The sequence below is a fragment of the Mastigoproctus giganteus genome, chromosome 1 (genome assembly GCF_048544385.1).
Source record: "Mastigoproctus giganteus isolate SK-2022 chromosome 1, ASM4854438v1, whole genome shotgun sequence".
In the NCBI taxonomy this organism is placed as follows: domain Eukaryota; kingdom Metazoa; phylum Arthropoda; class Arachnida; order Uropygi; family Thelyphonidae; genus Mastigoproctus; species Mastigoproctus giganteus.
In genome coordinates, this window is record NC_143575.1 from 46,408,461 (window position 1) to 46,422,956 (window position 14,496).

The 14,496-nt window shown below is 37.5% G+C and overlaps 1 protein-coding gene across 2 annotated transcripts in view; it reads right to left on the reverse strand.

The window, feature by feature from the left end:
- The window catches only part of LOC150090760 (glucosidase 2 subunit beta-like), a 213,876-nt gene that overhangs the window by 105,695 nt on the left and 93,685 nt on the right, over positions 1–14,496 (reverse strand). The window contains exon 10 of one of the 2 annotated variants that reach the window (XM_090372539.1): positions 10,099–10,176. In XM_090372539.1, coding sequence (XP_090228665.1) covers positions 10,099–10,176 — 78 coding nt within the window. Of the gene's footprint in view, positions 1–10,098; positions 10,189–14,496 lie in introns of both variants that reach the window. The other variant, XM_090372533.1, reaches the window with a different exon arrangement.

The window sequence follows — 14,496 nt, forward strand, 5'->3', positions numbered from 1 at the left end:
TCCGCACATCTATCCGACATCCGTCCTTCCTCAATTTGAATTTATGCCCTCTCAGGTGATTATTCTGAGCAAGAGGAAGAATCCCATCGGCATTGAGCATGCTCAAGCCATTCAAAGCCTTGTACACCTCTATCAGATCACCTCGGCGATGCCTAGTCTCCAGGCTCTGTAATTTGCAAAACTTAAGCCTTTCTTCGTAAGAGCAACCCTTTGTTCCATTCACTAATCTTGTTGCCCTTCTCTGTACTCGTTCCAGCAGCTCTACATCCTTCTTGAAATGAGGCCTCCAGACCTGTATACAGTACTCAAGGTGTGGCCTGACCAATGCCTTATACAAGGGAATAATCACATCCCTGTCCCTGCTAGAAAAATTCCTGTATATCATTGACAAGACACCATGAGCTACTCTTGCAGCTCATCTGCACTGCTCAGAGAACTTCATATCTGCCTGCACAATTACCCCCAGGTCCTTTTCATTCTCTACCACTGTCGGTGTAGTACCACAGAGTTGATATGTTGCTCTGGGGTTGCTATTTCCCATATGTAGTACTTTACATTTGTCAATGTTAAACTTCATTTGCCACCTCTCAGCCCATCTGCTCAACCTTTCCAGATCCTGTTGCAGCAGCATAGTATCAGTAGTGTCCTTAACAACCCTGCCAACCTTTGTATCGTCTGCAAACTTGGACATTAAGCCTGATACACCATCATCAGTATCATTTATAAATACAGAAAACAACAATGGACCCAACACTGAACCCTGAGGAACTCCACTAATAACATTAGTCCACGTTGAGCAGTGTCCATTGATTACCACTCTCTGTCTTCTGCCACTCAACCATCCCTTTATCCATAGCAGCAATTTGCCTCGAATGCCACACTTCTCCAATTTGTGCAGCAGTCTTCCATGCGCAACAGTATCAAAAGCCTTTCTAAGATCCAAATATATAATATCAAAGTTATTCCCTGCATCCAGTTCTTTTGTGACTACATCATAGTATCCAATCAAATTGGTCAGACAAGACCTGCCCTTAACAAACCCATGCTGTGTCTGAGCTATAACTGAATTCTTGTCCAGATGATCCTGCAGTGCTTCTTTAACCAGTGCCTCCATTAATTTTCCTGGAACCGAAGTTAAACTAACAGGTCTATAATTACTTGTGTCAGCCTTTGATCTTCCTTTGTGAATTGGGGTTACATTTGCACATCTCCAGTCCATGGGTACCTCCCCTGAGTCCAAAGAAGCTCTCATAATTATGGCTAGGGGTTTGCTTACTTCCTTTGCTGCCTCCTTTAATATAACTGGATAGATCCCATCCACCCCGGGTGCCTTTTTTATGTTTATCCTCAACAATTTCTCCTCCACTTTCCTCTCAGTTATTAGAAAATCATCTAGCTCACTGCCAATGTTTACTTCACCTACGACCTGATATTGTGTTTCTCTCACAATATCAGTTTAACAATATCCTGTAAACAATGAGTCATGAAACTTGAAACTCAAGTAACAGACACGTTGGCACTGCCAGTATGTACTCTGCACACTAGTAAAGCTGAGTAACTGGTGTGATTTGTGCAGAACAATGCTACTCGTGTATGCATTGTTACCAATGCAGACATGAGTAGTATTTGAACCATTTTTTAGTCATTTTTATGAGATAAATTTGAACATTAAAATATTTTTCAGTTTTACATGGTTTTGTAATTTATGATTAATATTTAATATCTCAGAAATAGAGCCTTTTGAGGTATACGAGGTGTGACAATAAAGTTCCTGGACTGGTTCAATAAAAAGAACACAAGTAAATGAGCTCATAAATGGTTTTATTTTTATTCAAAGTAACTTGACACCTGATTAAATATACTTATTACGCCATTTAAAAATTTTCTGAGAAGAGTCAGTGAAGGGGTTTCAAAGAGATGATGTTCAGTTTGGCAATTACATTTTTCTTTATGTCCTTAACATCCTGAATCTCTTTGGTGGATGGTTAAGATGTACAAAGCCATATTTCAACACAAATGTCTTCACAATAAGTGCAGAATGAGCAGGAACATTGTCGTGCAACAATAACCAGCTACCTTTCTCTCAAAATTGCAGCCTCATCTGGGAATGCTTCAGTAGTCTTTCAAGCACCTCTACATAGAACACTGCATTGACTCTCTCCCCTTCAGGTACAAATTCCTTGCAAAACACATCCTGTTTTGATCAGCACTGTCTTGATCCTGGATTTATGTAAACAAAACTTTTTAGATGTTGGTGATGATTTCAAAATCCACTGCATGCTCTGATGCTTTGTCTCTGGGTCATACTGAAACACCTAATGCTCATCTCCAGTGACAGGAAATTAGGATTGTCATGACAGGTCTGGATGAAGTCTTCACATGATGACTCTTCATTGCTTCTCCTCATCCATGATGCTGTATGGCACAAATGTTTCACAGACCTCGTTTTCCCTAAATCTTCATGCAGAATTTGATGAATCATCTCCTTATTCAAATCCAACTCATCAGCCATCATTCTGAGGGTCAAATGACAATCTCTTGCCACAATTTCTCAAGCTTGTGCAACACCCACTGGTATGACTTAATATTTCATCATTGTAAGCAGTTTTTAACATTTCATATGTTTCTGTTGCTGATTTTCCCAGTTTAGAGCAAAATTTGATATTCATTCGTTGCTCCATTGCCAAATTGTGACATGGAACATTAATGCTATGAAACTGGTTGTTACATGCAACCTGTCAACCTACTGCACAATTCCTGTACCATAAAACTGTTGGAAGAAGTCTGAATTACAACATCCCACTTCCATTTATTTTCAAACACTGAACATGACTGCAGCAGCACCAATCTGGGAACTTTATTGCCACACCTCATATGTTTAGAGGAACTTTTTTTTCATTTTTAGCCATAGAATATGTGCCCATGTTTGTTCTATATTTGTTCTGTGCATACATAGGTACCTATGTTTGCACAGAACAAATATAGGTTCCTAGATACCTCTGAAACACTATATATATTAAACGGCCACTCCAAAAGTAAAATTTTTTTTCCTAATCATGTGATGTGGCAGGGTTGAGTAGTCTAAAAATAAAATGGAGAGTAACACCGATATGCATAAGCATATTGAAACAGCAGTGTATTATTGAGTTCCTGAATACAGAGAACACCATGCCCACTAAGATTCACTGATTTTTGAAAGCATTCATGTGGTCATGAAAGTTGATGTGAGCACAGTTATACAGTGTCATTGATGGTGGTAGTCATTTGAAGGACACGCTAAGATCAGGCTGTCCTTCCACTGCAATGATGGCAGAAAACGAAAAGTAAGTGGATCAACTGATTCATTAAGAATAATACATTAAAAACTGAGAAATGTGTGCAAGGCTGGCTGGAATAGGCTTTAATGCATTGAAAACAATGCTGGAAAATCTGAAATACAGAAAATTGTATGAAACATGGGTTTCATGAATACTAATGCCAGATCATAAGGAGTAGAGTGCAGGCTTATGCCAATCCTCTGAACAGCACTGTCAGTGAAGATGTGACCTGGGTACACCACACTTTGAACTGGAGCAAAAGTGGCAATATGTGGAGTAATGACACAAGGATTTACTGATAAAGAAGAAATGCAAAGCTCCACCATCTGCTCGAAAAAATGAAGTTCTGTTTTTTAGGACAAAAGAGAGCTTATCTTGGTGGATTTCCAGGAATGAAGATACATGTTCAATTCTGCTTGCTATGTGGAGACATTGAATAAGCTGAAAACATGGGTTGAAGTGTGTGGCCAGAGAAGAAAGAAATTTTTCTCTCCTCAATAACAGCGCCAGACTCCACACTGGCATCCTGAGAAGGTAGATTATGTTGCAGAATTCAGAAGAACTGTTCTGCCACATCCTCCACACAGTCCATACCTTGTGCCATCAGGCTCCCACTACAAAGGCTGGCAATACAAAGGATGGCTTTCATGAGGAACACTTCTCCAGCAACAATGCTATCATTACAGCCATTAAGAAGTGGCTCCTGGAGGTGATAGCAACTTTTACAAGGATGTGGTGGCAAAGTTGTCAAGAAAATGTATATACAAGATGTAACAATAAAGTTCCCAGACTGGTGCTGTTGTAGTCATGTTCAATGAGTTTTTGAAAATAATCGGAGGTGGTATGTTGTGGTTCAAAGTTCCTTCAACAGATGGTGGTACAGTTTGTCCAGTAGGCTGTCAGGTTGCAAGTAACAATCAGTTTTGCTGTTAGCATTAACATTCTGTGTCACGATCTGGCAATGGAGCAACAAACAAATATCAAATTTTGCTTTAAACTAGGAAGATCTGCAATAGAAAAATATGAAATATTAAACTCTTTATGATGATGGAACATTACGTCGTACCAGTGTGTTTGAATGACATAAGCGGTTCATATATGGATGTAACAATAAAGTTCCCAGACTGGTGCTGTTGTAGTCATGTTCAATGAGTTTTCGAAAATAATCGGAGGTGGTATGTTGTGGTTCAGAGTTCAAAGGATGTTTGTGATGACATCCTTACATCCAAAATGATCTGTCAAATTCTGTATGAAGACTGAGGGAAAACAAAGGTCTGTGAAATTCTGTGCAACACGGCCTCACTGATGAGCAGAAGCAACAAAGAGTATCATTATGCAAAGACAGAAGTTTATCAAACTCTAACAGGGAGCTAAATGACTTTGTAATAACAGAGAGGAAAGTAGAAGAGGAATTATTTAAGTTAAACATAAGGCACCCAGAGTGATGGGATCTATCCGATTATATTAAGGGAGGCAGCAAAGGAAGTAAGTAAATGCTTAGCCATAATTATGAGAGCATCCTTGGATTCATGGGAAGTCCCTGCAGACGGAGATGTGTGAATGTATCCCCAATTCACAAAGGTGGATCAAAGGGTAACACAAGTAATTATAGACCTGTTAGTTTAACTTCTATTACAGGGAAAATAATGGGCTCACTGATTAAAGAGATAATGCAGGATCATCTTGACAAGACTAGTTATAATTCAGACACAGCATGGATTTGTTAAGGAGAAATCATGTCTGACCAATTTGATTGGATACTACTATGTGATCACAAAGGAACTCGATGCAAAAAATAATTTTGGTATCATATACCATATTTCTTCGATTCTAAGATGGCATTGATTGTAAGACGCACCTTAATTTCAGTACCACCAACGGCAAAAAAAACTTTGATTCAAAGAAAATAAAATAAATAAAATAAAACGCTAAAATATATCTAACAAATATTTTTGTTATAATAGAATTCAATTTACTAACAACAATAGTATTTACCAGTAGGTATGTTATTCATCACTTCCTTCTGAATCTTCTGAGCAGTCAATATCTGCATCTGAATCAATCAATACCAGAGTCTACTTCATATTCAGAGTCTGATTCTTCGGAGCCATCATTATCTTTTATCCCATAATATATAGTCTTCTGAGCCATCGAGAGTGTTGGTGATGCAACTTATTTTTTGAATGAGTGTTGCACTATTCTTTCTGGGATTAGCTTCCAAGCTGTTGATACCCATTCTGCCGATTTTGATGCCGGCGCTTTCTTAATTTTTCCGGAAGGTGTCAGCAGAAGGTTGTCAATCAACAGCCAGGATTCATATTCCTTTCTCAAGTAATCCTTAAATGGTTTGTTGACTGAAACGTCGAATGGCTGCAGTTGGCTAGTCATGTCACCAGGAATCACAACCAATCACCACGTTTTTGCACAATTTTATTTTTGACCTGTTCGGACAAATGTCGATGAAATGCATCAAGTACTAGCATGCTAGGTGGGTTATGAAGACTTCCAGGACATCTATTCCACACAACAATTAGCCAGTCTTCCGTAAGCTCTGCCGACATCCATCCATTTTTTTGTGCACGCACAATAACATCTTTGGGAAAAATTTCATTCTTCGGTATGATTTTTCAATTTAAAATTAAATATGGTGGCAACTTTGGACCATCAGCGGTGATGCATAGCAGCACAGTGATATGCTGCTTTTCGTAGCCCGTGTTTATAATCTTGATTTCTTTAGCACTTTTAGTGTTGACAGTGTAATTTCGAGGCATATCGAAGAGACCGGGGTTTCATCAGCATTTCCAATTTGACTAAACTCGGTTTCTTTTTTTCCTTAATTTCATCACTTGTTGCTGAAAGTTAATCAGCTTCTGTTGAAAGTCTGCAGGAATTTTTTGAGAGATAGATGTTCGGAGCCTTAACGATAATCCTCTACAATGCATGAGTCTGTTGCACCAGCCACAACTACCTTTAAAAATTATTTTCTCTATTCCGAGAGACTTGCCAATTTCTCGAGCTTTCAATTGCATGGCTTGTCGAGTATGGGTTCGAGCCTGTTACCACCAAATACGGAGGATGCGGAAAAGTCAGGGAATGACTACCGCATATCCCCAGAGCAATATGGGCTTAGTTGCTAATGCTCCTAAAAAAAACAAATAACAAACAAAACAACAACACTAATGTCAAAATGTTGACACGCAGCTCTATTTCCATATTATTTTGGTTTTCGTTTCAATACGGCTTCATAGTGCAATCTTTTAGACAACATTTTAATGTGCAATAAGGGATCAAAATGAACGAAATACAGTAACTCCACTTCTTACGTACTTTTGAAGATACAAACAAAACTTCCTAGTTTTTGCTGAGTCAGCTCCACTATAATGAAATAATGGTGGCTTCACATTTCAAAAGCGTGTGAAATCACCCACACTACTTTATTCTCCGATGGAATTGGAGAATGCGATAATGGTCAAACTTGGAGGTGGGGTTTCCACGTAAAAACAAAATGCATGGTGCCATGTGCAAAGCGTGGGAAAATTAAAAAAAAAAAACTGCGATTGTAAGATGCACCCCATTTTTAGAGACATTTATAGGGAGAAAAGTGCATTTTAGAATTGAAGAAATACGGTACTTGGATTTCAGGAAAGATTTTGATAGTGTTGCACATAAAAGACTGCAGTACAAATTGGAGCAGTGTGGCATTAAAGGCCAGTTGCTGCTGTGGATAAAGGGATGGTTCAGTGGGAAAAGACAGAGCGGTAACCAGTGGACACTGCTCATTGCAGACTAATGTTATTAGTGGAGCCCCCAGGGTTCAGTGTTGGGCCTTGTTGTTTTCTATAGTTATCAGTGATATTTATGAAAGCATATCAGGATTAATACCCAAGTTTGCAGATGATACAAAGGTTGGGAGGGTGGTTAATGCCAGTAATGATGGTATGCTACTGCAACAGGGTTTAGAAAAGTTAGGCTGATTGAGATGGGTTGAGAAATTACAATTGAAGTTTAACATTGACAAATGCAAAGTGCTGCATATGGTAACAGATGCAGCACTTTGCATTTGCATTAACCCGAAAAGGTTAACATACCAAGTGTGGTACTACACTCAGGATATTGGAAAATGAAAAACACCAGGGGGTAATTATGCAATCAGATATGAAGTTTTCTGAGCAGTGCAGATAGGTAGCCAGAACAGCTTATGTGGTTTTGTCAATGATATACAGGAATTTTGCTAGAAGGGATAAGTCAATGATTATCCCATGATTGTAGAGTTGTTGAAATGAATACAGAAAAGGTTAATGAGATTGGTCAGGGAAAACAAAGTGATGCTCTTACCCACAAAGGCTTCAGTTCTGGAAATTGCAGCATCTAGAGATTAGGCACCTGCAAGGCAATCTGATTGAGACATTTAAGGCTTTGAATGGATTGAGCAAGCTCAATGCTGATGGGATTCTTTCCCTTGCTCAGATTATGCACATGAGGAAGCATAAATTCAAATTGAGAGGGGGACGGATGCAGAATAAATGTGCAGAGGTTTGCTTTTAGCCAGTGAGTGGTTGATTGGTGGAATACACTTCCATCTGTTGTTGCAGAAGTTGACAGCTTAAATAAATCCAAGGAAGAACCATACAAACTATTGGAGAAAATGGGTAAGTGAAATGAGAAGGATCTCTCTCTTTTTTTTTTTTTTTTTTTTTTTTAGCTGAGGCTGTATAAGCTTGCTTTCTTGAATCATACCACTACTAATGCTGATGTTAAAATGACTTCATCCAGACCTGTCAAGACAATCCTAATTTCTTAGACTGTATTGTCACTGGAAATGAGTGTTGGTGTTTCAATATGACCCAGAGACAAAGCATCAGACCATGAAGTTGACTTAAAAACATCACCAAGGCCCAAAAAGTTTCATTTACAAAAGTCCAAGATCAAGACTATGCTGATCATGTTTTTTAACAAATAGGGTGTGATTCACAAGGAATCTGTACCTGAAGGGAAGAGTCAATGCTTACAATATCAATTTCTTACAAAACATGGCATTGTTCATCTTAACCATCCACCCTACTCTCCTGATCTAGCATCAGTAGACTTCTTTCTCTTTTCCAAGGTGAAAACTACCCTCAAAGGAAAGATTTCAGGATGTTGAAGACAAAGAAAAATGCAACTGCTGAACTAAACATCATCCCTTTGGATGCCTTTGCCGACTCTTTTCAGGAACTTTTAGAATGGCATAACGAGTACATTCAATCAGGTGTCAATTACTTTGAATAAAAACAAAAACCATTTTTGAGCTCCTTCACTTTGTTTTTTTTTTATTGCAGCAGTCTGGGAACTTTATTTCCATAACTTGCAAAGTGGTGGAGAATAGGTAGAAAAAGAAATGCAAGTAGTTAAACACTTGTTATACATAGCAAGCAGTTTAAACTGGTATTCCTTCAATGGTATCCAAGAAAAAATGTGGAGGCATTAGTTTCAGAATGAACTCTGTGACTGTGATTTCTGCTTATATGCATAATATATAAGCAGATATACTTTCACGTGTGTAATTTTGAAATTTCACATGTTTAACAGTTTCATAAACTCAAAAATAGAAGTGACTAATAGTTTCATGTTTACATTTTATGTTTATGATGGGTTTTTTTTTTCTATTTTCAGTTTTTGTTAAAAATAAAAAGTTTTTTTAAATTTGCAATTTTTCATTAAAAAAATAAATTACATTTAATAGGTATTGAAATCCATTTATAAAATAGCCAAGAACTGATAACTCCAAGCAGAATTACAAAAAAAAAAAAAATTCTCCAGAAATAAAGAGCATAGTTGGACAGCTGTCACATCCTGTACAACTAAGTTGTACTATTATAATAATGTTATAATGTGTGCTCCAACTCCAAGCTTGGGTTTACTGAGATGCAGTAGCACAGTTGCTTCAGGGTCCCAGTTGCATCTCCCACGTTGCATCCCTGCCAACATATGGAATTATGTAAGGAGGAAAAGTTTTTTTAGCTTTTAATATTTATGTGCAGACAACCTACTAAATCCATCATTTCCCAACTCACCCTCTTAACTTTTCCCATGCAATAGTGTGATCTAAGATTTCCTATCACACTGCTCTTAACTGCTACATGTTTGACTCTGTCCCCAGAGACCTCTGTAAAATCTGTGCAGAAACTATCCTGCATCAATGTTGTGTGGTATCAGTCATACCTGCTCTCGTCACCTACAACTAAGCATCTTTCAAACTGCAGTTAATCACAGTGTTTATTAATGACTGTGCACTTCACACTAGAGAAGCAACCAGACTACTGCTGAATCTTAACCAGTCTTGACACAATAAATTATCTGCAGTAATAACAATGTCAGTTATTTCACTAACAAAAGCATGTATATTTATCACTGCACAATCATTGTGACCATATCAATCTTCTCATTGAAATTTAAGGTTTGCCATTCTATTAATGTATGAATTCTTAGGAAGATCTTAGGATAATGTTTTAACATGAAAATTCTAATATTATAAAAACTGCTTCTTCCATTTTCTTTTAGTTAGAGATATTCTAAAGGCTCTCAAATCCTCTTCAGTGAAGTAGGAACACTAAAAACATATGTACTACTAACCAAACATAATACATGTACTGCTAACAAACAACCATAAAAATCATATAGTGGGAACATTATGAGATTCTATAGCATAGAAACCAGTAAACTGGTAACTTATGGGTGCCAGAAATACACAGGAGAGGATTCTGTCTTTCTGGTTCTTGTAAGTCTCTATTCCAGTCTATACCTTTTCTCCTGTGTATGCATGCTTCATCATCTTCCAAGTACTTGCAAGGAACTCATCGCGAGAAATTTCTTCTTTCATCTGTAGAAAAAACTGAAATTAAAATAAAATTTACTTAGCAAAACCACCACCATCATCATCTTTATAATTAAAAATTGCAAATTACTAAATATAATATAGGTTTATTTTTTAATACAAGTTGAATTTACAATAAAATAGAAATGGACAGTTACAAAAATATCAAACTAGATAGTCTGTGGCAAGTTGCCAAATTATTCAGTGATAATCTGCTACCCATTTAGCATTACCATTAGTTGAAGCATATGATGCAAGAAAGCAAGCTTATACAGCATCAGCAAAAAAAAAACCCTTCCCATTTCACCCATCGGTCACTCCAAAAGCCTTAAATTTATTTAAGCTATCAACTTCCACAACAACAACAACAGATAGGAGTCTATTCCAGCAATCAACTACCCGCTGGCTAAAGGCAAACTTCCGCACAACTATTCTATAACTGTCTTTCCTCAATTTGAATCTATGCCCCCTCAGGTTCTTAATCTGAGCAAGTGGAAGTATACCATCAGCACTGATGCCTGCTCAAACCATTCAAGGCCTTGTATGCCTCAATCAGATCACCTCACACGTGCCTAATCTCCAGATGCTGAAATTCTCTTACCAGAAGCCTCTCCTGGTAAGAGAATCCCTTTGTTGCCCTTGTCTGTACTCGTTCTAGCAGCTCTACATCCTTCCTAAAATGAGGCCTCCAGACCTGTATACAGTACTCAAGGTGTGGCCTGACCATTGCCTTATACAAAGGTATAATCACCTCCTTGGCTGTGTTAGCAAAATTCCTATATATCGGTGACAAAACTCCATGACTTTCTCTGGCAGCCTGTCTGCATTGTTCTGATAACTTCATATCCAACTGCACAATTACCCTCAGGCCTTTTTCATTATCCACCTCCCTTGAGTGCAGTACAACATGGATGGTATAAGTTTCTTTTGGGTTACTGCTACCCATATGCAGTACTTTGCATTTGTCAATATTAAACTTCAGTTGCCACTTCTAGCCCATCTACCTAACTTTTCTAGATCCTGTTGCAGCAGCATACTGTCTTTACTATCATTAACAACCCTGCTAACCTTTGTATCAACTGCAAAGTTGAACATACATTAAGCCTGATATACCTTGATCGATATCATTAATAAATACAGCAAACCCCCGCTATTTGCGGTCGCTGATTTAACATAAAATGAAACCTAAAAAAATGTGAATTTTAAAGTGCCGTGAACATTTTCCACCATAAAAAAGCATGGGCGTGGCTAAAATTATCTTTCCTGGTCAAAACAGCACTCAGTGGGTGGGGGGAGAGGGGTGACAAAATCGCGAGCGTGGATGTTTCTCGCTAATCCTTGTTCAATGTGTGTTATGCGCTTGTCATGGAAGGTTCCGTCATTTGCTTTTAATTTATATGCTTATAAATTGAATAAATTTATTAATTTATAAATTGATATGCTTAAATAAGTGATAAATCTACCATTTTGCAGTGTAAAACACACTTTTTCGAGTGTGTTAACGGAAGAAAGTGACTTTATTGTGGAAAAGTTCTTTCTAATCCGTATTCGTAGCCATATTTTTATGGCTACGAATAGCAAGGGAAATGTGAAAAGATCAAAGAAGGTGATGACATTAGCGAATAAAATTGAGTTATTAGACAAAATTTCTAATGGTGAAAGTGTCTCTTCAGTGGCAAAACATTATAAAATCAATGAGTCAACGGTACAAGAAATCGGAAGAAAAAATCTGCTGTAGTGTCCGTGAAAATGCGCTAATTGCTTCAAAAATTTGCTCTGTAACTCGTAATGTTAAATTAGAAAAAATGGAAAAGGCTTTAAATCTCTGGATAGAAGACCGAATTCAAAATAAAATTCCGTTAAGTTCACTCATCATTCGTGAAAAGGCAAAACTCCTTTATCAACACTAGCGAAACTGGTGATAGCACTGGCGGGATAAGTTTTTTAGTTAGCAAAGGCACTGGTTTGAAAGATTTGTTTGAAATTTCTAATAAATATTACATTTAATATTAAATTGTTTCTTATTTTCATTTCGATGCCATATGCTTGCATTTCCCTATGTACTATCTATATACATAGTCATATTATGAAGGTACATATAATACATACATAGACAAAATTTTAGACTAGTTTTTCTTATATATTTCATACTTTGGAACGGAACCCCTTTATTACTATGAGAGCCATAACTCAGTATTCGCGTTTTCGGCATTCGCGGCATTTCTCAGGAACGTAACCCCCGCGAATAGCGGGGGTTTACTGTACACAAAACAACAATGGGCCCAGCACCGAATCCTGCGACACTCCACTAATGACATTAGTCCACGAAGAACAGCGTCCATTTATTACCACTCTCTGCCATCTTCCACTCAACCACCCTTTTATCTATTGTAGCAACTTGCCCTTAATGCCATACTGCTCCAATTTGTACAGCAGTCTTCCATATGCAACAGTATCAAAAGCTTTCCTGAAATCCAAGTATATGATATCAAAATTTTTTTTTTGCATCCAGTTCCTTTGTGACTACATCGTAGTATCCAATCAAGATGGTCAGACAAGACTTCACCTTAACAAACTCATGCTGTGTCTGAACTATTACTGCAGTCTTGTCTAGGTGATCCTGCATCACCTCTTTAACTAGTGACTCCATTATTTTCCCCAGAACAGAAGTTAAAATTAAAATGTGTATAATTATTTGCATCACCCTTTTAACCCACTTTGTGAATTGGGGATACATTTGCACATCTCCAGTCCATGGGAAGCTCCCATGAATCTAAGGATGCTCTCATAATTATGGCTAAGGGTTTGCTTACTTCCCTTGCTGCCTCCTTCATTATAGCTGGATAGATTCCATCTGCCCCAAGTGCCTTTTTTATAATTAACTTCAACAATTTATCCTCCACTTTGCTCTCCATTTTTTACAAAATCATTTGGCTCCCTGTTAGAGTTTAGTAAACTTCTGTCCCCCCTTTCCTTACAGAATTTGTCATGTGTGAATATAGATGCAAAATACTCATTCAGTTTGTCAGCTATCTGAGCAGGATCACCAAGAGTCAAACCACCAACAACAAGTGGACAAATCTGATTCATCTCCTTGCTTCTAGAGTTTACATAAATAAAGAAGTTTTTGTTGTTTTTATTTGCATCTTTTGCCATGGATTTCTCGTAATCAGCCTTTGCTTCTGTAACCTTTGTAACTTGATTACAGAGTGGCTTATATTTGCCATAGGCTTCTGTGTCACCTGCTAATTTATATGCATCCTATGCATTTTTCTTCTCTGCAACAAGCCTCATTAGTCCATCTGACATCCATTAAGCCTAAATTTTGAACAATATTTCTTAGTTGGTATGAAAAGCCTAGTAGCTTCCAAGATTAATTCCCTGAAGGCCTCCCATTTAGAATTCACCGTTTTTAACATCATTAGTTGATCCCACTGTATAGAATTCAAAAACTATCTAAGGCCACTGCAGTCACCTTTACGAAAACAAAAACCCTTCCCTTTACCCTTGATAGTAGTTACATCTTTTAAGTAAATCGCACATCAGTAGACTGTGATCACTGTCACCTAGTGGTTCCTTTATCTGCAAATTCCTAATGCATGAGTCATCACTGCTGATAATCAGGTCAAGAGTATTAACCCCTCTGCTTGCCCCTTGAATGTTGTGTAGAAAACCAACCTCCAAAAATCCACCAAAGTCTTGCTAGCGTGCAAGTGAGCAACCCACAAATCTCAGTCAATATCTGGAAAGTTAAAATGTCCCATTACAAGACATTCTGATTTAACGGGCCACTCTATTTCTCTGCACAATTTTTCGTTGTGCTCATCAGAGTCATTAGGCCTATAACTCACTCCTACTCTCATTTTCCCTTTCCCAGTGTTTATGTCACACCAAACTGACTCAACATTTAGTTGTTGAACTAAATGTAGTTGATGAACTAAATGAATTTAGTTGAACTGAATGTTGAACATTTAGTTCAACATTACAACAGAAATTTTGGTAAAATTAGAAAATGTGATATCAAAACACAGTATAGCAATTTTAATTTGCACTAAGTGCTCAGTGGATGTGGTCACTATAAAACACTACTTGATACTCAGAAGTTTTTAATCCTGGAGGAAGTACATTTGATAATCAAACACATCTTACAGATAACAAAATGCATACATTACCTAACTTGTTTGTTATTATTATTTTATTATTTTTATTTTTTTTTAATCTATGACATGAAATTCAGTGGATAAAATAATGAAAGGGAAGGGTTAAGAATCAGGATAAGGAAGGAGGGAGGGAGAGAGGGAGGGACTTAGGAAGGAAGGCAAGGAA